Consider the following 25,133-nt stretch of genomic DNA (forward strand, 5'->3'; position numbering starts at 1 on the left):
TCTTTGCTAGCCAGACATTATATGAAACTGAGCTTGTCCCAATCCTCCTAAATGCCTTTGTAGCTGCTTCTCGGGAGAAAGACTTAAAAGAAAGACTCAGACAAGGTCTATAATGGAGAAAACATGTATTATGACTGGATGCCCTGGGGAATCTTGTTAGTTTGGGGAGGGTCCCCCGAAGTATCACACCAGGTGCTCTCCTGTTTAGTCTGGAGCCTTCAAATTCCCACTTCCTCCCATTTAATTCCAAGTAAAGAAGAGTATAGCTTTACTGGAAACAGAGCTGTTGAGCCAATTTCAGTGTATAGTACAATATGAGGAAATTGCTGTTCAGTACAGAAAATAACTTGCAAGCTGATGGACTGGAATGTGAAGAAACCTGGACTAGGATCTATAAGAGCTGGCTACTTTGAGGTCCAAAATTTCAGTGTTGGAAAAGCCACAATCTTTTAGTCACAGCTTTTCCATTTCTAAAATAGGGATGTTATAGGCAGGATATCGTACACTGCAGTATGAATTGCACTGAACTACATATTAGATGTGGTCCCACACACAAATTGTTCAGGCTTTTGGTGGCTCTCTTTCCTGTCATTCCTCAGCACTAAAAAGAGGGACTTCTTTGCAGCATCCTTTCTTCATATGCTCCAGTATCCATTGGGGCAGATTCTGTGGAAGCCTCTCATAACAGGATATAGCGGCCTGGCTAGTGACGCGCTCATTGAGGTTTCTGGCTCGACTTCACCAGGAACTGAGTCTCTGTTAATCCCATGCTCACAAAGGTTTGGGAAACAAAGCAGGGTTTCCATGGTGTGGAGGCGCTGCAATAATACCTGGGGGCTGCTGCCAATGCAACTTCCTTCCTTCTGAAAAAACATTGCATTGCAATGGCAAATCCCCATCTCCTGCCCTGATGGGGTAAAATGCTGACGAAACCACATTAGCCTGGACCAAAATCAAGCACTGGCTTGGAAAAAGGAAGATATCTAGAAAGCAGTTTTCTCAATGTGAAAAAGGGTGGTGTTTTGGGGCTGACCAATGGTAACTTGCCTTGGATAGTTAGCAGCAGTTTTTCGTGCTCCTTTGAGAGGAAGCCTGGGAAATGTGAGTGTCTGGTGGCAGCAGGCAGAATGGTTTCTGAAAGAATTTGCTGAGAGGTGAATTTTTAGTGGGATGTCGGCTGAGAAAGTGCTTGGAATAAGGCAAAAAACCAAAGGCCCCCTTGCTTCCATCTTCTGCAGAAAATGAGGATGACTGATGTGTGTTGCTGTATGAGATGAAAATTGTTGCTGTGGCTTTGTTGGCAAGTGCAGGGGATGTGACCAGAGCAACATGACAGACTCTCTCGTGAGTCTTCATGGAGATACAGTAATAGTAATAATAATGATAATAATAATAATAATAATAATAATAATAATAAACTTTATTTTTATATCCCGCCCCATCTCCCCGAAGAGACTCGGGGCGGCTCACAACAGGGACAAGCCCGAAACAACAACACAACATATTTGACAAAAACTTAAAACATTCCAACAATACACAAAATAAAATAATGGACAATACATTAAAATCCAAGCAGATAAAATCAGAGTAATTAAAAGTAGAGTCTCACTTATCCAAAATTCGCTTATCCAACATTCTGGATTATCCAACGCAGTCTGCCTTTTAGTTGTCAATGTTTTTGTAGTCAATGTTTTCAATACATTGTGATATTTTGGTGCTAAATTCGTAAATACAGTAATTACTACATAGAATTACTGCGCATTGAACTACTTTTCTGTTAAATTTGTTATATAACATGATGTTTTGGTGCTTAATTTGTAAAATCATAACCTAATTTGATGTTTAATAGGCTTTTCCTTAATCCCGTCTTATTATCCAATGTTCTGCCGGCCTGTTTATGTTGGATAAGGGAGACTCTACTGTATGTCTAAACAGGTTTAAGTGTTTTCCATACATTCAGAGATTTCCAAGTACCCCTTACATCTCAACCGTACTGCTTCTGGTGGGAAATGAAGTGGAGGGAGACAATTGCGTGTTTTTCTTTTCATTGTTAAGTTGGCTAAATTCTAAGTTCCAAACCAATATATGAACTGACATTCATCATTCAATGAATTTTTTACACCGGTTCAAAAATTACATATAGAAAGTATGGAACAAGAAATGGTGAGATAGAAAAAAATGTATCTGCCTCTCTTCCTCTTCTTTTAAATATCTTTTTGAGAAATTTGCTCCTCAGAGCTTTCAGTTGATGCCTTCAAATAGACAAAAGTCCCTGGAATTCTTAGATCTTTTTCCTTTGTGCAAACCAATTTTATTTTGGATATTCACATAGCATTTCCCTCCTTTTAAAGTATTTCTTGGAAATTCCCAGCATTACCAAAAACTTTCCATATCTCCAGTTCCCAGGCTCTAGTACACTGATTCAAGAGAGATCTTAATGTTCTGAAATGTTGTATGAGACTGATGGTAACAAGTGGTCAGAGGAAGAGAGGGAAATAATTCTACAAAAAGGAAAGCAGATCACTAGGATTATTAGGAAAGTGATTAAAAAAGGAATTGCAGCATTTCTTATATGGTGATGTGCCCACACAAAATCACAGAACTGTAGAGTTGAAGGGGGCCCTGCCATGTAGGAATCCATAGCTAAAGTACTCTGCAGGGTGGCTATTCAAACTTTGAAGACCTCTTGTACAGGAGTGTCTACTCTACCAAGGTTGTATTTTCACTGTCAAACAACTCTTACCTTGGGTTGCTATGAGTTTTCCGGGCTGTGTGGCCATGTTCCAGAAGCATGTTTCGCCCATATCTATGGTAGGCATCCTCAGAGGTTGTGAGGTTTGTTGGAAACTAGGCAAGTGGGATTTATATATCTGTGGAATGTTCAGGGTGGGAATGTCTCATGGCAATACAGCCCGGAAAACAAACAGCAACCCAGTGATTCCGGCCTTGAAAGCCTTCGACAACACAACTCTTACCATCTTCCTAGGGTACATCTGTACTGTATTTATTTATTTATCATGTTAGAAGCAAATTTACGATACAGTTATAATGTATAAAAAACCACAAACATAGTGCAGTATGCTACCAACCAAGAAAATTCTATACTATAGAATTAATATAATCAGCACCACTTTAATTGCCATGACTCAGTGCTAGGTATTCATGGGAGTTGTAGTTTGGAAAATTACCAGCACTATTTGACAACGAAGGCTAAAGACCTTGTAAAACCAATTCCCATGATTCCATAGCACTCAGTCATGACAATTAAAGTGGTGTTAAACTGAATCAATTCAAATTCTACAGTGTAAATGCACTCCTAATGATTAAATTGAACCCTAGAACAACAGATGTATATTCACTTTTTTTTAATTCTCATCAGTTGCCCCTTCTCTAACTTTGGACAAGTTGCACAGTAACAGGGATTTTCAACATCTTGTGAATTCCTGCCCTCAGATACCAATTATGAATATCATCGGGTTCTCTAGTAATAGATGAAAATGAAGAATAGAACTCTGGTGGTATAATGTCTGGTGAATAGGGTCAACCAGGTATTTTCTTCCTGTGTGGATAATGGATATGCTTCCTCCAATCTGTCAAGACATGGGCAAAAAAGGGAAGAAAAGAAAGAAAACCATGCCTTATGGAATATTGGAAGGGTAGGGGAATGCAAGGCTATTTTATTATACATGAAAAATGTGCATTCTCTTCTGGAAGAATGACCCAGAACACCAAGCCTTTAACAAAATGGTCTCTGTGTTGTCAAATGCTTTCATGGCCGGAACCACTGGGTCGCTGTGTGTTTTCCAGGCTGTATGGCCATGTTCAGACTTCACAACCTCTGAGGGTGCCTGCCATAGGTGTGGGAGAATGCTTCTGGAATATGGCCATACAGCCTGGAAAACTCACAGCAACCCAAAATGGTCTCTATAAATATATTTCTTTAAAAAAAACTCCTATAAAATGAGAGCTGAAATGCTTAACCTTCTGAAGCGTATTGTATTTTTAAAAGTGCATTTGTCTGGTGTAGAGTCTTCATCCCACTATTAAGTACATCGTCTGTGCTCTTTCAACCTAGTTTCTTCCCAGAGCCGCCCAGAGTCACACTGTCTCACTATAGGAACTGCTTGAAAAACTAAAACTAACAATGGATAAAAAGTCTGTGTTTGATTTTCTTGGCTCCAAGCCCTGGGATTTCTCTCTGTTTGCATAGGAAGAGGTTCCAAACCAGGTGCCTGCGGGAGGCAGACTTGTCGGCTCATTTCCTCTGATATATGGCCCTTGGCCAAGAAAACCTATAGAGCCATTCCAGCTGTGGGAGCCGTGAGTGAAAACGGGCGAGATGGCATAGGGCAGGGAGATTTATGAATTGGCCCGGGATGCTAGTGATGGCGGCTGCTCACAATGCAACCCCATGGCTAATTCTGAGAATGATTGACTTCAGATAAGATGGTTTAGCCACCTGGCCTCACATTAGAAAGGAAATGCAACCAAAGCAGATTCCCAAAGCATTGCCGCCCCCCAATCTAATGATGCAGGAGATGTAGTTTAGAGCAGGGAAGAAAAAGAATCTTTGAGCTGCTGTGGACAGGCCCACCATGTGCTGAAAAGAATCCACATTATTCTGCTTGGGAAGTGATTTTTCTTTAGGCAAAATACAGAGGATGATCAAAGGAAGGGTAATATTCTCAAAATTCCCCCAATGTTATTGACTGTAACACCCAGAATCCCATATTATATGGAAAATTTTGGAAGTTACACATCAGAATTATACAGGTGATATATATGTGTCATTATACACCTGGCATGAATTTTTGGGACAATGATGAACAGACATGTCCAACTGATGGTGGGAGGAGTAGTTTTTTGGATCCAGATCCATTGCAGATGCATGATCACACAGCTAGATCAGTGTGTTGATAATTGCACAATGGGGTGACAGCTGTGTGACTTCACAGTTTTTTATACACTGCACTATGGAATTATACATATTCCATAATGGTATTTTCACTTGGAAGAGGCAGTTAGAATGATATGCTGACTGCACAAAAGGTTTTTTTAACCCATGCAGTATTCAGTCTGTCTCCATCTCATGTTTGGAAGGGTTTTTATGAACCACCAGCTTCTAACCTGAGTACATGAGGCAAAAACCCTTTATTAGTGATTCCAATCAGCATGGAACCCCCTTGTTTTTCAGTAATTTAAATCAAACCCCAGGGATTTACTCTCAAGTAGACTAACATGCCAACTACACATGTGTAGTCCGTTGTACTGTACAGGACCCATGAGACTAATCTGCCATCCAAAGGACTAAGAATGACCTGGGGTGGAAAAAATAAAGCTTGAGTTCACTTGTGTGTATGAGCCAAGAGAGAAAACACCTTTAGTCCTTAAAGGGGGAAAAACAGCACTCAAGAGAAATTGGCGCCTTCTGCAAGGGACAGAAGAGAATAATTGTAGATACAAAACACAGGCTTATCCAGGAATATCTGTCTCCTGAAAGCTATGATTGTGGTTACTCAGTCTAGGATTAATTGCAGGGCAACGCTTTAAGTTGTAACAGTCTGCAGAGATAGAGGTCTCTCCCCCCCCCCCTCCCTCCCAGCTTTTTTATTTATTATTTTATTTTCTGGCCCATTGACATTTTTCCTGCCTGGATTATCCATAACACCTCTGTCTTTTTTGTTGAAATCCCTCTCTCCTCTCCAGACTTTTTCTTTGGGTTGAAGCTTTCATCTGACCAGGGTTTTTGGATATTCCGATGCCTGATGTTTCCTGCTTGGTCTTTGAGTTTTCCAACTTTTGATGTTCATGTATAGACTGTTCAGTGGATTCTCCTTCCCTTGAGGTTTTGAATTGAGGCTTGATGGCTGTCTGTCAGAAGGGCCTTGACTGTGTCTTCCTGCCAGGCAGCCTTTGTTTGTGGGAATGGGGTGGGGGGACAGGACTTTTTTCATATGACATACTTGTGGACTACAGTAGTGTGTCTTGACACACCACTTGGAAAGCTCTGGTGTAGTAGTTTGAAAAATGAATTATGATTCTGGAGACCAGGGACCTCTTCACATGGGACATTTTAGCCCAGTTTTGTTGCTTTTATTCGTGGCAAGGACGGGGCCTGGTGTGTACCATCACACAACATATGGCAGGCCCTGCCCACATTCCTCTCAAAGTGGAGGTGAAGCACTGAAAGGCACATCCTCTACTACTACGGGGAGGAAAGTGTATTTTGGGTAGCTCCAACAGACCTACCTGCACTTTCCTCCCCTTTTCCCTGTATGATGGGCGAAAGGGTGGCGGGGCAATGCGCGTTGCCACCCTTTCTCCCATCTGATGGAGACAGGGCCAGGATATCAATGTTCCTTGTCCCATCCCCACTGTATGATGGAGGAAGGAGAAAGGATGTGAGGGGAACCACGAGCCGTTCCGCATATCTTCCCTTTGCTGGCAACTGCCAGCTAAATGGCACGGCCTGAAACGGCCATGTGAAGAGGTTCCAGGATTCAAATCCTTCCTGGTCCATGGAAACCAAGTTGATAACCTTAGGGAAGTCATATTCCGTTAGCCTCAGAGGAAGGCAGTGAGAACCCCCTTTGAAAGAAATCTTGTTAAGAAAAGCTCAGAATAGAATCAACTTACCGTAAGTTGGAAATTACTTGAAGGCATACAATGACAACAGCAACAAAAGGGAATGCCATCTTCTTCTTCTATTCAGCAAACAAAACATTGAAGAATCACCTCACTAAAAGGAATTCCTGGCTTTTGCTTTTGCTGATTCCAGAGTGACACATTGACTTCAGCTTGTGCTCCACTGCCTGAATCAGTTTGAATCTTTTATTTTTTAAAGGGATGCTCACCTGTCTACTTCGCTGCTCAGCCTGGCTTTGTGCCCATGGTGTTGTCACCTACAAGCCTTGATCTCAGATAATCCACCACCATAATCTAGTTTTGATAGGCTCGGCTTTCTGTCTTGAACTAAACTGAAGTGTTGACATTTTTTATCTTCTTTTGGCAACAGTTTGGTACTTGAAACCTGGCTCATCTAGGGAAGTCCCTTTGAGAATGAAACATACCATCATCCGTGAAACGGAAGTATGTAATCATACAGACACTCGGCATTATTCTGAAGCTCTGGTATACGCAGAATATAATTCAAAATGTTGAGTTGGTGAAATGTTCTTTGTTTGCTTTTGATAACCATTACATCCTTAGACATGATCACAGAAAATAAAATTATGACATTGCCGGGCAATCCAATATTTCTTCTGCCTTTCTGTTTAACTCCACCCTATCAGAGTATGGAAATGTGATATTTTTGGACTACAACTGCAGATAATCATTGGCTGCGCATTACGAGGAATTTTGCGTTGTAGTCCAAAAATATCAGTTTTCCAAGTTCTGTTATTGGCTTTACGCTTTGGCTTCCACAGTCCTTCCTGCAAGCAAGCTAGAGATGTATATGTTAGGAATTTTTGGGTACTCTCAGCTGTGGAATATCTTGTTTTGCAAAATTATGTTAATGTGTCCCCTGAGAAACCCAAGCTGCTCAGAAGAAATGTTGTGCCAGTGTCCATACTTCTAACATTTAAAAAGAAATCTGCCTAGAGGCAACTTCCTAACCAGACAGTGAGAAAGGTGTCTTGTTACAATGGTACATTCTTAATGGAGCACAGAGCCAGAGGTTGTAAAGCGGCCGGCTGCTGCCGGGCTTCACTTCTAGCCATTCAACTTGAAAATAAATTTAGTGGGTAGCCAGGCAGGCTTCTGCGCTGGTTGTGTGTGTCTTGTGTTGGGGAGAGGGAGACGGGAAAGTGGAGAGGGCTGGGACCAGAGGATCACATTTCATTGTGACATCACTGGTCCTTGTTCCAAGCAGAGATGCAAGCTAACTAATTCAATGGAAAAGGCAAAAACCATCCAGCCCAACCTGGCTGAAGTGGCTGTTCAGGACATTTGAAGCAACTAGTCAGGAGGATTTTGAATCAGTCACAGCTTTTGCCATGTTTGAGAGAAGGTAGGTACCATCATCAAGGTATTGGGTAGGGGGGCATAGTTGAAATATGAAATATTTTCAAACTGTAATATGTACTTTACACAATTTTCTAAAGAGTTGGAGAACTCTGGAAGGAGGGAATTTTATTATATGAATTTCAGTACTATTGAAGCCTCATGTGTCATTTTTTGAAAAAAGAGTAACTAGCCTAATAATAACCTTTTTTCAGCTGTTGGTGCTTCCAGAAACTTTTTATGGAAGTTAAACATGGTCTTTGATGAACTACTTAGTTCCTTGACAAGTCTTATAATCTTAGGGTATCATTAAGTATCTGAAACATTTGGAGCCAGCTCTGGAAAAACAAGTATTTCAGACTTGGCTCCAAATTGTCAGGCACAGGAGACACATATCTTTGGAATGACTGAAATAGTTGTTGGACCAAGATCTGTCATGAAATCTTGTGTGCTGATCCCCTAGTGCTTGCTGTGTGCCTCAATAGCTTCTGATCTTACATTTATTCATCCTGAATCCTGATGGCACATTCCTTGAAAGCTGAAAGTGTGATGCTGGTATTAGTTACTAGTTCTCAGTTTCTCATTTGCACAAACATTTAAAACAGAGCTCAGTTCTTAAATCAGTTAAAGATGTAGCCCAGGAAAGTTCTCAATCAGCACGGTGTGAATAATGTGGATCAAGACAATTCCCAAAGGTCTGTTTTGGAATGGAGAAAATGCCCGCCATTCATTCCGATCTACATTTTGCTTTTTTGTGCAAGAAATGTGTTCACTTTTTTAAAGACATGGCATCAGTCGCAATCCTGTATTGTTTTCTGCTGGGCAGACAGTGAAGCTATCATTTCCAGCTCATCAATACAAGCAGCTATTACTGTCATGTTGAGCCAGCTAGAAGTTTGGTATGAAGTGTGCATATCTGTGGTTAAGAAAAGGGTGGGGAGAGTGGAACACGATTCTGGGAAGGTTTGACTGTCACAAGATGGCCTTTAATGCCCCTGGCTTTATGTAGTGTGTTTCCTATGGAACAATAGAATTCTTTCTGTTATGGATTAGCTTGAAATGAAACTCAGCAAAAAAAATCTGTATGGCTTGACTGTTACTCTATATTATTACAAACTGAGAATAACTGTCTAGAAATCTTGTGCTGTAGGATGCATCTGGGATGCTGGAATTCTGTCTTTAATTTCTGGATGCAAGAAGCGTGAAATGGAAAATGGATGGTAGAATGAAACGACAAAGAGAGTAAAACATGGCAAATGCTATTTGTAATCCCAGAAGAAGAATGACTTTCAGAGAAGATAATCAAGAAATCTCCGTATACAGCAATGTTTCATATTTCTCAGGGAACAAAAAGTAGAACAGAGAATACCTTTTCCATTATGATTCTATGATTAACATCTGCTGGAAGCTGAACATAGAAACACCATGGAGGAGCTAGAGCAGTGGTTCTCAACTTTTCTAATGCCATGACCCCTTAATACAGTTCCTCATGTTATGGTGACCCCAAACCATAAAATTATTTACGTTGCTACTTCATAACTGTAATTTTGCTACTGTTATAAATTGTAATGTAAATATCTGATGTGCAGGATGTATTTTCATTCACTGGACCACATTTGGCACAAAAGCCCAATGCACCCAAATTTGAATGCTTTTTGATTGTAGGTGAACTATAAATCCCAGTAACTACAACTCCAAAAGATCAAGGTCTATTTTCCCCAAACTCCACCAGTGTTCAAATTTGGGCATATTGAGTATTCATGCCAGGTTTGATCCAGATCTATCATTGTTTGAGTCATCAATGTTCTCTGGATGTAGGTGAACTACAACTCCAAAACTCAAGTTAAATGCCCACCAAACCCTTCCAGTATTTTCTGTTAGCCATGAGAGTCCTGTGTATCAAGTTTGGCTGAATTCTGTCGTCGGTGGGGTTCAGAATGCTTTTTGATTGTAGGTGAACTATAAATCCCAGCAACTACAACTCCCAAATGACAACATCAATCCCCCCAACTCCACCAGTATTCAGATTTGGGCACATCAGGGATTTTTTCCAAATTTGGTACAGTGAATGAAAATACATCCTGCATATCAGATATTGACATTACAATTCATAACAGTAGCAAACTTATAGTTATGAAGTAGCAATTAAAATAATGTTATGGTTGGGGGTCACCACAACATGAGGAACTTATTAAGGGGTCACCCCATTAGGAAGGTTGAGAACCACTGTTCTAAAGTTATAAAGGAGTATCTAGCATACTGCCCCTTTACATCCTTAGGAAACAGCTGTTTTTGAAACAAGTGTCAGGGATTTGACACCATGAAACAGATGTCTCTGACACATTGGTGACTGCATGGTAAACCAAACATTCTCTTGAGATCTTGAATGAACTGGCTTAGAAAAATGGTCATGGACAAAAATAACTTACCACTGAATGAATATTTTCCCCAGCATGACTTCTCCCTCTCTGACCTCTCATTCTTTGTTCTAAAAAGACGCCTGCATAATATACATGAAAGGCAAGCCTGGGAATTAACATTCATAGGGCCATGGTAAATAAAGGACAATAGCTTAAATAGACAAGGATCTTGAATTCTTGCCTTGTTATAACAATAGTCCATAACCACCTGCTGCTTGATATATTTTTCTATGCTAAATGAGTTCTGAATCGGTTATGATTTCAAACAGAGCTTGGAAAGGTTCCTTTTTGGATTATAGCTTCTAGAATATCCCAAACAACCCAGCCTGAGTGGGAAGAAGAGCTCCAAAAGTAAGTTTTCCAAAATATAATCTTAAGTGATAGAAACTTGCATGTAAACTGCCTTTGGTCTCAATGATAGTGGTGGTGATGATGATGATGATGATGATGATGATGATGATGATGATGATATTTATTTGTACTCCACCTTTCTCTCAAAATTGAGAATCAAGTTGACTTACAATTAAAAAAGAACAATAAAAACAGAAAAAGAGGAAGTTAAAATAGAATTAAATTATTCACTGTATTAAAGCAATTCCAAACTACCTTTAAAAAGATAAATTTCAATTAAACAAATAGCTAATAAAACAGTTTAAAATAATATTACATGCTTATCCTATTTTTTTTAAAAAAACTTTCTACTTTAAAGGCTTGATGAAATAAAAAGGATTTTGCCTGCTGATAGAAGGTCAGCAAAGAAGGAAGAAAAGCATTGCAGACTAACTCAACCAGAGAAGTCAGCCATAGCAGAGCACTTGATGAACCAACCTGGACACAGGCTATTATTGGAGAACACAGAAATGCTGGACCACTCTCACAATCACCATGTCAGACTACACAGAGACACCACTGAAATCCACAAGCATATGGACAATTTCAACACAAGGGAGGAAACTATGAAAATGAACAAAATCAGGCGACCAGTATTCAAAAAACTCTAAAATCAGGATAGTAAATAAAGAACAACACACACACAAACAGGGGAATTCCAGGCATGAAACAATCAGGGCCAGTTAACACCTCCCAACAAAGGATTCCCTCAGACAGGAAGTAGCCAAGCTTTGAAGCTGCAAGGCTAGTCAGTGCTAATCAAGGTGATCAGTTGCAACATTCATACTTGCCTTAAACAGACAAGAGATCTTATCCCCCCCCCCCCCGGACATTCCACAGATATATAAACTCTACTTCCCTAGTTTCCAACAGACCTCACAACTTCTGAGGAGGATGTCTGCCATAAATGTAGGTGGAACGTCAGGAGAGAATGCTTCTGGAACATGGTCATACAGCCTGGAAAACTCACAACAATCCAAGGAAGGAACCATTTTGGCTTTCTTGGGAAGGGTTGTCAGAGTCCAGGGGCAATCACCAATTGGGTCCTGTCTCACATCCTCACCAGTCAGCTTATAGGTGGTGATGGGGTGGACAGAAGGATCTTTCCTGATGACCACAGGGCCTGGACATCAGTAATGTCATCACATTGAGGTCTAACTTGTGGGTGATAGTAGGGGGATTCGCCATGGATCATAACAAATCTGGTGGGGTGTGTGGGGGGAACCCGTCGCCCCACATTGCCTGCATCACTCTTATTTCATCCCACAGGGGAAGGTGTTGTTGCCTGGCTTCCTCCCATTCCCACTGGTGCCTCTTACGACAGTTTCACCTCACTTCAGGCATGGAGCCTGCCGGAAGTAGATCTGCATTGTGTGATGGGATCAGGCAGGCTCTGTGCCTGAAGTGAGGTGAAACTGTCATAGGATGGGCAATTTTGCCATATGATGAGGTCACAAGATGTTGTTCCTGTTGTGTGTCTTGAAGTATTTTCCATGATATATTCTGGGTTCTTCTTGATCTAAACAAAATTGTATCATGTGGAAATAAGCCACCAAGCTAGCTTTCATTTGGTTTACAAAATGCCAGCCTTTCATCTTGGTCCACAAGGAATGTCACCGTCCTGGTTTTGGAGTTCTCAATGAAAGGTAGATACTTAGATACCTAGTTCCACTGCAAGGATTATTTCACTTGTAATTTTTCTGTTGGATCCAAATTAATCCTAACCCATTTGTCTTACCCCCTCTCTTTTTTTTTCAGGCAGTGATGGCTTTGTGGTTTTGAACTGAAACTAGTAGTGCATGCTACTGAAGCCTCATATTCCTGAGGAATAGTCATGAATGGGTGTCAAGATCTAGACAGCTTGTGAGAATGCCTCGACCTGCTAATTTACTCCTCTTTCAAACCACATTTCTTTTGCTCTTTTTGTGCTGGGATGTACTGAGCCGGGCTTTGCCCATTGGTCCAGATTATTTGCAGCGTGGCTGGCAGCGGCTCCTGGAGGAAGGAGAGAGCTGTGTGGAATGCAAGTTGGAGGACTGTCCCACCCCAAGGGGCTGTCTTGCTGGGGTGGTGCTGGATGCCTGTGACTGTTGCTGGGAATGCGCCAATCTTGAGGGGCAGATCTGTGACTTAGACAATACCAACCACTTCTATGGCAAGTGTGGGGATCACTTAGAATGTCGCCTTGATTCTGGGGACCTGCGACATGGGGAGGTGCCTGAACCCCAATGTACTTGCCTGTCTAACCAAGCTCTCTGTGGCTCTGATGGCAAAACATATGCCCAAATCTGCAAATTCCAAGAAGTGCGTAACTCCCATCCTGAAACTAATCTGACCGTGACTCACGAAGGACCTTGTGAATCAGGTAAGGTCCAGCACAGGTTCCCTCGACATTTTCACATGAAAGCACAAGTTGGTGTTTTGAAAATAGTGAAACAGTTATTTCTTTATTCTCACATACCCCAAACAAGAGGTATCTGGCAACACAAAGAAATTGACACCTAAAACTGGAAAAGAGAAGTGGAACATAGGAAATGCCACGAACATACCTACACTATTTATCAATCTGGGTCAGAATTGTAATCTCTCACAGCATCTTTACCATTAATCACTACTTGGTTTTTTCATCTGAAGGCACCAAGCATTAAACCTACAGCTCCCTCCTCTATCCATATCTTTCTCCAGAGATGGATAAATTGAGATTCCATGCAGGTAGTGGAGCCCCGGTGGCAAAGTGCGATAAAGCACTGAGCTGCAGACTGAAAGGTCCCAGGTTCAAGCCCCGGGAGCGGCATGAGCGGCCGCTGTTAGCTCCAGCTCCTGCCAACCTAGCAGTTCGAAAACATGCCAATGTGAGTAGATCAATAGGTACCACTCTGACGGGAAGTAGATCAATAGGTACCACTCTGACTCTGCAGTCATGCCGGCCACATGACCTTGGAGGTATCTACAGACAACGCCGGCTCTTTGGCTTAGAAATGGAGATGAGCACCACACCCCAGAGTCAGACATGACTGGACTTAACGTCAGGGGAAACCTTTACCTTTACCTTATGCAGGTAGTAGAAGGAATTCAGGGTGTTGGGAATATAGAAGTAGGAGCATGACAGTGTATCAGGAAAGAAAAATAGAGTGGATAATGTATGGCTCTCCATACATGCATAGTTTCAGCTTGTTGGCCCTCATCCAGTCCATTACTGGACAGGCACTGGTTTAGGATCAGAATGACATCCTTGAATTTAGGTGGAAAGGAGTAATTTGGCCTCACAATACCTGCAGTAACTGGAAAATCTCAGTTAAAAGATGAGAATTTACCTTAGGTTCAGAGAGTATTTGTGCACTGAGCCAAGTACAGGCTGATCTAACTTCTTCAGGGTCTCAGTAGAGATCCATCCCATCTGATACCCCACCTTTTAGCCCCCCTCCCCCATGTGTCCAAGATTCAAATGATGTAAACTGCATAACGGGCCTTTTCCGGTCTGTTTTCATCCTCAAATCAGGATTTAAAAAGTAGCATGAAGAAGCTTAAAATCAAACCAGAGCTTCTGACTGATTAGCAGCTGCCTCAAGAATGTCATGTTTTTTTTAGCAACAGGAGGCTGCAGTGACATTCCCAAGGATGTGACTTCATTAAGCGATTGCAACAAAGCCCCAAATTGCTGTTTAGGGGCCAAGGATCCTGATTTACAGATGGGCCATGATGCAAACACATTCTTGGCTAACAGCTGTTGATGGGCTTTGCAAAGGAGGACAATTCAGCCAAATCACAAATGATCTGGAAATGAAATAGGGAAAATGATGTGCTATGGTGATGGTAGTGGTGATGTTGTAGTTGATGATGATGGTCATCTTTCTGTCACCTCATATTCTGAGCTCTACCTGAAGATTCATAATGTAAATATCACACACATAAAATGTATCTTCACATAGCCTCTCTCACATCACTGCACATACACATGTATCTCCACATCACCAGATGGCTTATAGTGACCCCATTAATGTGATAGGGTTTTCTTTCACTAGGAAAATTCAGAGTAGTTTTGCCATTTCCTTCCTCTGAAATACACCCTACGGCACCTGGTATTCATTGGCAGTCTCCCATCCAGAGATCTAGTCTTTTTAGTCTATTTAGGTTCACACAATGCAGTGAAAATATTATTTGGAAGATGGTTTCAGCTAGGACAAGATAGAATAACCCATGTATTAAAATGTCTATGATGAACTGTGAAAAGAAGCCTGTGACATGCAAACAAGCTAGAGGTTATTACCTTCTTTTCATATCTTCTTTTGGTCTTTCCCAGAACCTCATATCATATTGCCTCCCTATGACATCTGGAACATCACTGGGCAAGATGTGGTTTTTGGCTGTGAGGTCTTTGCATATCCCATGGCTTCGATTGAATGGAGGAAAGAGGGACTGGATATGTTGCTTCCTGGAGATGACCCCCATATTTCAGTTCAGGTGAGCTAGAAGGTCTAGCATAAACTCAGGATATACACAGACAGTATCTGAAATTGGATTTTCAGAAATTCCTATTACAGTAGTGTCTCGCTTATCCAACATAAATGGGCCGGCAGAACACTGGATAAACAAAAATATTGGATAATAAGGAGGTATTAAGGAAAAGCCTATTAAATGTCAAATTACCTTATGATTTTACAGAATAAACACCAAAACATTGTGTTTTACAACAAATCGATAGAAAAAGAGTTCAGTACATGGTAACGTTATGTAGTAATTACTGTATTTATGGATTTAGCACCAAAACATTGCAATGTATTGAAAACATTGACTGCAAAAACATTTGTTACTAAAAATTTACTACAAATAAAGATAGAATTACATAAAATGAACTTTCAGAAGTCAAATCCATAAAAAGGTCAGTACCGTGAAGATTTTAAAAAATCTGTGATCCTTGCCTGCCTAGAGAAACAGCTGTGGATCTGGGCAGGAGGCAGATTGCATTGGATAATACAGAACATTGGATTAGTGAAGGTTGGATAAGCGAGACTCTACTGTACTTAACATCAAATTGGATTTTAAAGAGAATATGTATGAGGATTCCCAGAGATATATGCTTCTGAACAGCTTTTCAAAAAGTGTCATAAACACATGTGAAGTTTAATGTGTTATTCTCATTTTCATGATGCCACCCTATTTTCAGAGGGCAGAGCCCCCAGATGGCGTAGTGGACTAAGTGACTTGAAAGTTGGGTTGCTGACCTGAAAGCTGCCAGGTTCGAATCCCACCTGGGGAGAGTGTGGATGAGCTCCCTCTATCAGCTCCAGCTCCATGCGGGGACACGAGAGAACCCTCCCACAAGGATGGTAAAAACATCAAAACATCCGGGCGTCCCCTGGGCAACGTCCTTGCAGACGGCCAATTCTCTCACTCCAGAAGCAACTCCGGTTGCTCCTGACACGGAAAAAAAAAAAATCAGAGGGTAATCACACATACTTATGATGGCAGTTGTGAACAGATATTTACAATAGCCATTATATTTATTGTGGATAGCCCAAGTACACAGAGCTCTTCAAATTATCTTCAGAAAGGCTAACAGTCTTGCAGTTCCAGGCTAAAAATAGAACTTGAGAGGCTGTAGGGCAGCCACACTTATACCCTTTTATTTAGAGGGTGTGTAAGAAAGTCCTGGGAAACTTTTTATAGAAACTGCAAATCTGTGTTATTATATGGAGTGTTTGGGTAGGGCAAAATATTTATGTCACTACCAAATGTTGGGATAGCTGAATGTTTTTGGCAGGAGAAAAGAAGCAATGCTTGTGATAGCATCTTTCACTGGAACTAAATATCATCTGGTTTATCCGCTTACATTTTTCTTCCTTGCTGGACTGCACATCAATAGCCAGTTAGATGACAAATGCCACAAGTACACTGAATCTGGTACAAGGCAGCAGATGAAGACATGATACAGAACAAATTAAAACTGGCACTAGGAAAAGCTTTCCTACAAAGAAACACTAGAACAATGATATAATCTCCAGAGAGAAACTCCATTGCCGGGAGTTAATTAAAAACAGATTGGATGAAACATTGTAGAACATATTGCATAGACAAATCTTCAGTGGGATCATAGGCATTAAGCTATCCAAGACTCTCACTAAACCCCACGCATATAAAGGACTTGCACAGTCTGTTTAGAATCTGGTATACATGCATATGTTCCTATATAAACTTACTTAAGAGTAACTGAATACAGAAGGACTCACTTCCTGAAAACATTGACAGGATTGTATTTTCAATCCATTTGGTTCATTAGAGGATTCTGAGTTCAAATGTTGGGGTTACCACTGGTACTAGGTAAAGTACTTGTGAGTAACTATAAGTATTAGAATGGATTCAATGGTAATTTTAGCTATCTAAACATGCGGGGAATCCCAGAATGTGACTACTTTTGATACTAAAAATGTGATTAGCAATTATGTTAATGAAAAATAAACTGGCAGAAAAGATGGTGTAGTAGTCACTAATGCAGGACATCAGAGAGGTGAGATGTTGATTTTCCCTTCCAAGCTATATTCATAGTATAACCCACAAAAATGCTACCAACATCAATAGAATGTTCTTCCTAATTCATACTGTCATATAGGAGCAGGTGGGTGATGTTGATATTACGCATTGCTCTATGCTGTATAATTCTGGGGTTTGCATTTTAAGTAAGAGTATTCATAAATCTCAGCCAGAGATCTCTAGTACCTCATCAAACTACTAACCCCAGGATTCTACAGGAAGCAGTCATAGCAAATAAAATGGAACTGTACTATTATATTTACACTGAAAAACAAATCAGGCCTGAACTGTCACTAGAAGTTAAGATGACTAAACTGAGGCTGTTGTACATTGGATAATGCACCTCACTAGAAAAGATATCAATGCTTGGTAAATTGGAATACAGTAGCAAAATAAGAAGACTACATTATAGGTAGATATTAGCCCTGAGCTTGAAGGGCCTGAGCTGGACCTGAGCTTGGAGACCTTTCATCATCATCATCATCATCATCATCATCATCATCATCATCATAAACAACAACAACAACAACAATATTTTATTTATATTCCGCCCTTCTCCCTGTGAGGACTCAGAGCAGTTTACAGTATGTATAAACAGAAATAGGCAAACATTAAATGCCTTGTTATAATACAATGAGACACACATACAGAGGTAAAGGCAAATGCTTCTCTTTTTATTACTGGCTCTGGAGGTGGTGCTCATCTCTGACTCTGAGGGATGTGTTCTTCTCTGTTTCCAAGCTGAGGAGCTGTATTGTCATTTCCTGGCTGTGTGACTGGCATGACTGCTTGAAGTGTCTTTATGTCTTTCCCGCCGAAGCAGTACCTATTTGTCTACTCACATTTGCATGTTTTCGAACTACTAGGTTGGCAGGAGCTAGGGTTAATAGCAGGAGCTCACCCTGTCAATCTGAACTGTCAATCTTCAGGTCAGCAGCACAAGGGTTTAACCCATTGCGCCACCGCGGGGTTTGCTGGAGGCCAAAGTTGATTTGATGGCAATTAACAATAACAAAGTGATCATCCTATCTGAAGAGCAGCAGCTCTCTAGGATTTCCAATAGCATTCTTTTTAAATCTTAGTTACAGATGCTTGGGATTAAGCCTAGAACCTCTAGAATTTAAACCATGTATCCTGCCACTGTTTTGCAGCCCTTTCCATTTTTTAAGAATTCATAGTAAAACCACAAAACTATGTGGAACATCCCCTTCCCCGAAAGCTCAGACCCATAAGACAAGATGTATGGAGCTTCTAGCAACTAAAAATAATATTTTGAGCCTTGACTCCATCCAAACACAGTACTCCCGGTTTCGCTGACCCCACAAATCATTTTTTGCTCTTTTATTCCAGTCCCTGCCAACATATTACAAATTCTGGAATCTATTTTAGTTTGCAGTGTTATGGAATACATAACTATTCTGAAGCTGTTCTTTTCAATCCAGTGTTTCACAAGTCTCTCCCGCTGATTAGGCAATATCACTTTCGAATGTGATTCAATGCTATGACTTGATAGGAAAAGAAGAAAATAGAGTCTTTTTACTCACTTTCAGGGATGAATTGAGTGGCTTGTATTCTGTTTACAGAAGACAGAGACAAGAAGACATTGTGTGGTCAATTTCTAATCCTCTGATCTATGCTTTAAAAGAATAGAGTGCATGAGCCACAATTTTTTTACATCTGCAAGGAATCTGGATAGTTTTCCCGTTTGGAAAAATTAACAACATAGTTTGGTATTTCACAACAGGCCGAGATTTTCAGAGCCTACTAAAGTACAAAATGCATATGTTTTGTGTCAAGTGTGTCTGCATATAGAATTAGGTGTATGTCTCTTTTAAAAACTCAGAAGTAGGCCACAAGTGTTATGGATTTATGTCTATTCAAACACACAAAAAACAAGCTTTTGGAATCTAAGAACAAACAATAGGGTGGAACTCAACCAACAATTTCCAAATAGGACAAAATGCAGCCAGTGCCTTGTCTTTCTGACCACTTGGATTAAAAGCAGAGAAGGGGTTTAAACTATAAAAGGAAATATATTCCTGAACAAGACAATTAAAAAATAAAGGACTATTTAAAAGAGTTGTGAGGTTCTTTTCAAACTATTAGTTTGTATAATTTTCTATGTTTTAGGGAAGGAAGCATTGTCAAGAAATACCAGTGCTGTATATCCATATATCTGTGCCTCTGTGTTAGAGATCATAACAGTCAATGAAGTTCTTTCTAGATATGTTTGCTCAAATACCAGAAGATCTGCAATTCCATTTATACAAGTAGCTCTTATTATTCAAGATAATAAGATGAGATAAAAACTTTGCATTCTATCTGTGCGTTTTTTCTAAATAACTTATGTCATGTCATTGATTTTTTAAATTTCTTTTAGAGTCAATCTTCTCAACCTAGTGAATGGGACACCACTATCTTTTTAGACTTAGGGACTGAGGATCTTTCACCGTTTGTTAGAAATCTGTATTCTACCTGAAGTCTCTTTTGCTCAACTGTGCACCTGACTTGTGGTGATGATGAAATCCCACAGCCCTTCCACACAGCCATATAACCCAGAATATCAACGCAGAAAATCCCACAATATCTGATTTGAACTGGGTCCACACTGCCATATATTCCAGTTCAAAGCAGATAATGTGGGATTTTATTCATCAGTGTGAACTTCATTGAGCCGAACCGTCTGTTCAATGTAGGATTGGCAGCTAAAACAAGTAGCTGTCCAAGCCCTTTTTGAAGATGTCTGGGGAAAGAGACCCTACCATCTCTCTAGCCCAGGGGTTCTCAAACTTTTAAAGCAGAGGGCCGGTCCACAATCCTTCAGACTGTTGAGGGGCCGAATTATCATTTGAAAAAAAAATGAACAAATTCCTATGCACACTGCACATATCTTATTTGTAGTGCAAAACAACAACAATAACAATGAAAGACCAATACAATATTTAAAAATGAAAATAATTTTAACCAACATAAACCTATCAGGATTTCAATAGGAAGTGTGGGCCTGCTTCTGGCCAATGAGATAGTCAGGTTAATTAGGATTATTGTTGTGTGTCTTCAAGTCATTTCAGACTTTGGGCGAGCCTAAGTCCAAAGTTATTTTTTATTCATTTACTACATTTATTTACTACACTTATATCCCACCCTTCTCACCCTGAAGGGAACGCAGAGCAGCTGTATGTACATAAAATATATTGTATTATTAGCATAGCACAATATTAGCATTATATATTACAATATTGAACTATACCACTATACTGTAATATATGTAATATATAACATATAATTAATATTATTATATGGTATTATTATTAGTATTATATGGTATAAAATGATAATATTATTATCAATATCATATGTATATACAATATATTATATTATTAAAACTGATATAAAAATATTATATTATAAATGAGGGCTGGGCCAGGTAAATGACCTTGGAGGGCCACATCCGGCCCCCGGGCCTTAGTTTGGGGACCCCTGCTCTAGCCAAATGGCTCCATCATTAAACTGCTCCTACTGTCAAGACATTCCTTCTAATGTTAAATCAAAATCTACCCTTCTGTAACTTCAAAGCATTACTGGGCCTTCTTTCTGTGGCAGCAGAGAAAGGTCTACCCAGCCTCCTCTATGATATACAATGAGATATTTAAAGAGTGCAACCATGTCATCCCCAAGTCTTCTCTTCACTAAGATGAACATGGTCACATTTTTTTTTCTCCATACGATGGTTAAAGGAAAAAAATGATAAAAATTTGAAGAAGTTGGGCACTTTTAAGTATTAGAATCACTGGATATTTATATGGGAGAATGAGCAGACTCATTGGTAATGTTTGAGAGTATTTATTATATGCAGTCATATTTATACAAACATATACAATCCTCCTAGGAAAAAACACAGACATATCAGTGTCTGGGTACATTGCTTTCATCACATTTTATTGTATGTAAGGGCTTATACATTCATTGCAATTATTATATGGATAAGAAGATGTTGTATCTTTATAAGTACTGAATACTTTATCTCAGCATTGCCCAAGCAAGCTTCTCTATAATTATTATGTAGAAGAACTTTATCATCTTAGGTAGAAGAACTTTATCCATTTAAGAATGATCTCTGCTGTGGCCCCCCGATTGTGGAACTCACTGCCCGGTGAGATTAGGCAAGCTCCCACATTAGCAGCCTTTAAGAAAGACCTGAAAACATGGCTCTTCCGTTGTACTTTTGGAGAGTAATTACTACATACATCCCCTCTGCTGCTCTCCTCCAATATCTGTCCTCCAGATTGCACCACTACTTTATGACCCCGTTCTCTGTGGTTTTTATTCTTATTTCTTTTCTCACCCCGAGTTTTAACTTAGTGTTCATGTGGCCCGCCCTTGTTTTATTGTTCTTCTGATTTTGCGTAATGTAGTGTATATTATCATTTACTGTATTGTTCAATGTGTTATGATTTGTTGTTCTATTTATATTCTGTTATATTGTATTGTTCTGGGCATGGTCCCATGTAAGCCGCCCCGAGTCCCCGTTGGGGAGATGGTGGCGGGGTATAAATAAAGTTTATTATATTATTATTATTATTATTATTATTATTATTATTATTATTATTATCTGTTGAGAAACTATACATCTCTGAATAGGCTTCTTAATGCAGACTACAGAATATATTCTGTACTCTATGTGTATATTTCCAGGCCTCAAAGTTGGCAACCAAATCAACTCAGATTGTAACACTGGCATCCTTCAGATGTATTAGGTTGTACCTCCCATCTTCCCTTGGTGTGATTATGTGGATGAGGACTGTGGTAATTAATACATCTGGAGGAGGCAAACTTGCTATAGAGGTGTCATTTCTCAACTGGATGTTTGTTTTTAGCTCTGTTTTTAACCATTTTATGCCGTGCGTTGACTTTTATAAGTGTTATGTTTTTATTGATGGGACATTGTTTTATTGCCGATCTTGTTTTATTGTTTTATTGTTGTTATTGTATTGTTGTCGGGCATGGCCCCATGTAAGCCGCTCCGAGTCCCTCCGGGGAGATGGGGCGGGATATAAAAATAAAGTTATTATTATTATTATATTATTATACTAAATGTGAAAATACTATTGTACACTATGTTATTGTGTACCAAGTTGTTTCCAAGTTAGATTTGTTCAGAGCGGGTATATCCCTTTGCCTTCATTTGAGGTGGAGACAGTGTGACTTGTCCAAGGTCACTCACTGCATTTTCATAGCTGAATTCCATAACTGATTCAGACCCTGTTCTCCAGAATAGTAGAACAACACGCAAAACACAACACCATGCTGGTTCCTATCGTGCAATATATAAATGATTATCTCTAGAAGCCATATGAATACTTCACCTAAATGGGAAGTTCAATGAAACAATGCTTAAATAGACATCTGATTCTGGACTGGCAGTATCTTAGCATTCCCTTTGATAATTTATTTATACTAAGTGAAATTATTCCTATTGCTCTTGGCTGCACGCCTATACCAATTTACCTGGGACTGAGCTTTACCAAATTGAATGCCTTACATCTAACTGTCTCTAAACACACTCACAGATGAAGAACAAAAGGAGTGAGTTGTTAAGCAGCTTCTAAGGAACACACTGTGACTGACGTATGGATTAAAAAAAATACATTGGTGTCTAACATCTGATACCTTGCTGATATTTGACTTTAGTTTAGGGGAGGCCCTCAGAAATATGAGGTGACCAGCTGGCTCCAAATCCAAGGTGTGAGGGTAACTGATGAGGGAACATACCGCTGCTTTGCAAGGAACAATATTGGGCAAGTGGCAGCTCCTGCCAATCTTCTGGTTCTCACTCCTGGTAAGTAGTAATTTTCTTTCTACATTTCATGTGTTAACAGTTTGGGCCCAGAATACCATATGGAATCATACAGTTGGTAGAGACCACAAAGGAGTGCTTTGATTGTATATTACATGGCAAGGAGTTGACTGGATGGTTCTTGTGGTCTCTTCCAACTCTAGGATTTTATGAATGCCTGTGTGGGGAAATGGTGACAGTGGCCAGAAGCAGCTGGTCTCCTGAGGTGACAGTGATGTTCTCCCCTCTTACAGAAAAAACCATGAGTCATAACAAAATTCATACTTTTGGCCTCCAAATCTCCAAATCCAAATTTACATGAGTATATATGACAGCAAATTAGAGATGACATGATGGGACTTATCAACATTACCATCTGGAACACACCTATTCTTATTTGACTTCAGAAACTAAACATCAGTACTTGGGAGACTGTTGGGAAAAACTAAGGATTTCCACATAGTCCTAGGAAGTAAATTTGCCCAGGGGAGCTGCTGTCTGACCTGAAGGTGCTGGGCTAGATGGAATGATTGTCTGTTCTTGTGGTTTTAAAATGTCCTGCCATAAAGGACAGGTAGTGAGGAATGCAAAGCTTTGTATAGACTAACTACTTGCTTTGTGCTCTGTACTTTCAGATCAGCTAAATATGACCAAATTGGTTCTGCCCAAAACATCTAACCAAGGACTGGATGAGGACATGGAGAGTGATGAATCCTATGACTATTATTGATGGGACATATGTGACAGAGGCAACAAGAGTTCGATTGAAATTTACATTTTTCCCCATTTGGGAGTTATCTGCTCACCAACTACAGATTTGACTTCAAGGATAACCAGTACCTGTACCTTGTACCAAATTTAAAAACAGCTGAAAATGTTGTTTTCTGTATCCATAGATTCTGCGTCCATGGAACTGATGACCCACAGCTTGAAAATACCCCCCCCCCCCAATCCTCCAAAGCAATCCTTGATTTTGTCATTTTATATAAGGGAGGCTATGTACTATACCACTGTATGTGAAGAAACTTGAACATCCATGGATGTTGGTATCCACAGAGGTCCTGGAACCAAACCTCAGTGGACACCAGAGGCCCAGTGTACTTAATCATTTGACCCATCCCTTTGCTGGATGAAGGGTACACAATAGTGGGAGGGAAATCTCTTGTATTTACTGATCATATAGCAAGTGGGCATTAAAATATAGTTTGACCACCCTCCAAAGAAGTCTTTCTTTGATATGATGCACCATATTCCTTTTTCTAGTCTATTGGTTGCTTGAAAACCTGGGCTTTCTAGGCAATTTGATGGAAATGCTATGAGCCCTTCTTGTGATGGAAATCCAGATCATCCTACAATCACTGGAAACTCTAACAGCACACATGATATCTGTCATATTAAAAATGTCTGAAAGACAGGTTCCAGACTCCCAAGAAAAATGCTGGAAGAATTCAGTGATAGTATGTAGGACTAAGAAATCTATATATATAAAAGAGTGATGGCATCACGGCGATGGACAAAACAACAAATCTACAGCCCCCCCAAACTTGAAAATTGGCAACGCAATCCATCATCCCCGCCTCCAGTAAGATACAACAAATTTACACATAAAACACTATCACAACACCAAAAAATGCCAAAACTAAGTACGCATGCGCAAAAACACCATGCTTCAAACCTTTATGGCGCTCGCGCGGCTCCAGTAAGATTTATATGACAAACACAATCACAGGGCCACAAACGGCCAAAAACTGCAACAGGCGATGTGCGCCTGCGCGCACCCCCCCATCCCTTCCCGCGCGCGCACACACACACCTCGCCTCAGAGCTGAAGGAAGGAAGGCAGGAAGGCCGATTCCTTGCTGGGCGCGGGATGGAGGAGGCCGCGCTGGGAGGCGTGCGGGCCTCACGTCGCTCTCTGCCCTCTCCCCCTCAATGTCCTCCCCCCTCAGGGCCCAT

General features: G+C 40.3%; 1 protein-coding gene across 3 annotated transcripts; it reads left to right on the top strand.

Annotated features, from left to right (window-relative positions):
- Nucleotides 1-7,749: 7,749 nt before the first annotated feature.
- On the top strand, nt 7,750-24,392 carry kazald1 (Kazal type serine peptidase inhibitor domain 1). 3 transcript variants are annotated; one of them, XM_062976337.1, is made up of 6 exons: nt 7,750-8,011; nt 10,694-10,775; nt 12,573-13,179; nt 15,115-15,275; nt 23,034-23,181; nt 23,814-24,392. In XM_062976337.1, exons 3-6 carry the CDS (start codon nt 12,684-12,686, stop codon nt 23,906-23,908), a joined length of 900 nt encoding a protein of 299 aa, XP_062832407.1. In that variant the 5' UTR covers nt 7,750-8,011; nt 10,694-10,775; nt 12,573-12,683; the 3' UTR covers nt 23,909-24,392. The 3 variants fall into 3 exon arrangements, with proteins under 3 accessions (XP_062832407.1, XP_003224285.1, XP_016851114.1); XM_003224237.4 differs by lacking the exon at nt 10,694-10,775 and having other exon boundaries at nt 7,751-8,011; XM_016995625.2 differs by lacking the exon at nt 7,750-8,011 and having other exon boundaries at nt 10,201-10,775.
- Nucleotides 24,393-25,133: the final 741 nt, after the last annotated feature.

The sequence above is a fragment of the Anolis carolinensis genome, chromosome 3 (genome assembly GCF_035594765.1).
Source record: "Anolis carolinensis isolate JA03-04 chromosome 3, rAnoCar3.1.pri, whole genome shotgun sequence".
Lineage (NCBI taxonomy): Eukaryota > Metazoa > Chordata > Lepidosauria > Squamata > Dactyloidae > Anolis > Anolis carolinensis.

Coding starts and splice junctions, on each gene's coding strand:
- kazald1 (XM_062976337.1), top strand. CDS start 12,684: ATGCCTCGACCTGCTAATTTACTCCTCTTTCAAACCACATTTCTTTTG. Junction 13,180..15,114: donor CGAAGGACCTTGTGAATCAG/GTAAGGTCCAGC, acceptor GGTCTTTCCCAG/AACCTCATATCATATTGCCT. Junction 15,276..23,033: donor ACCCCCATATTTCAGTTCAG/GTGAGCTAGAAG, acceptor ATTTGACTTTAG/TTTAGGGGAGGCCCTCAGAA.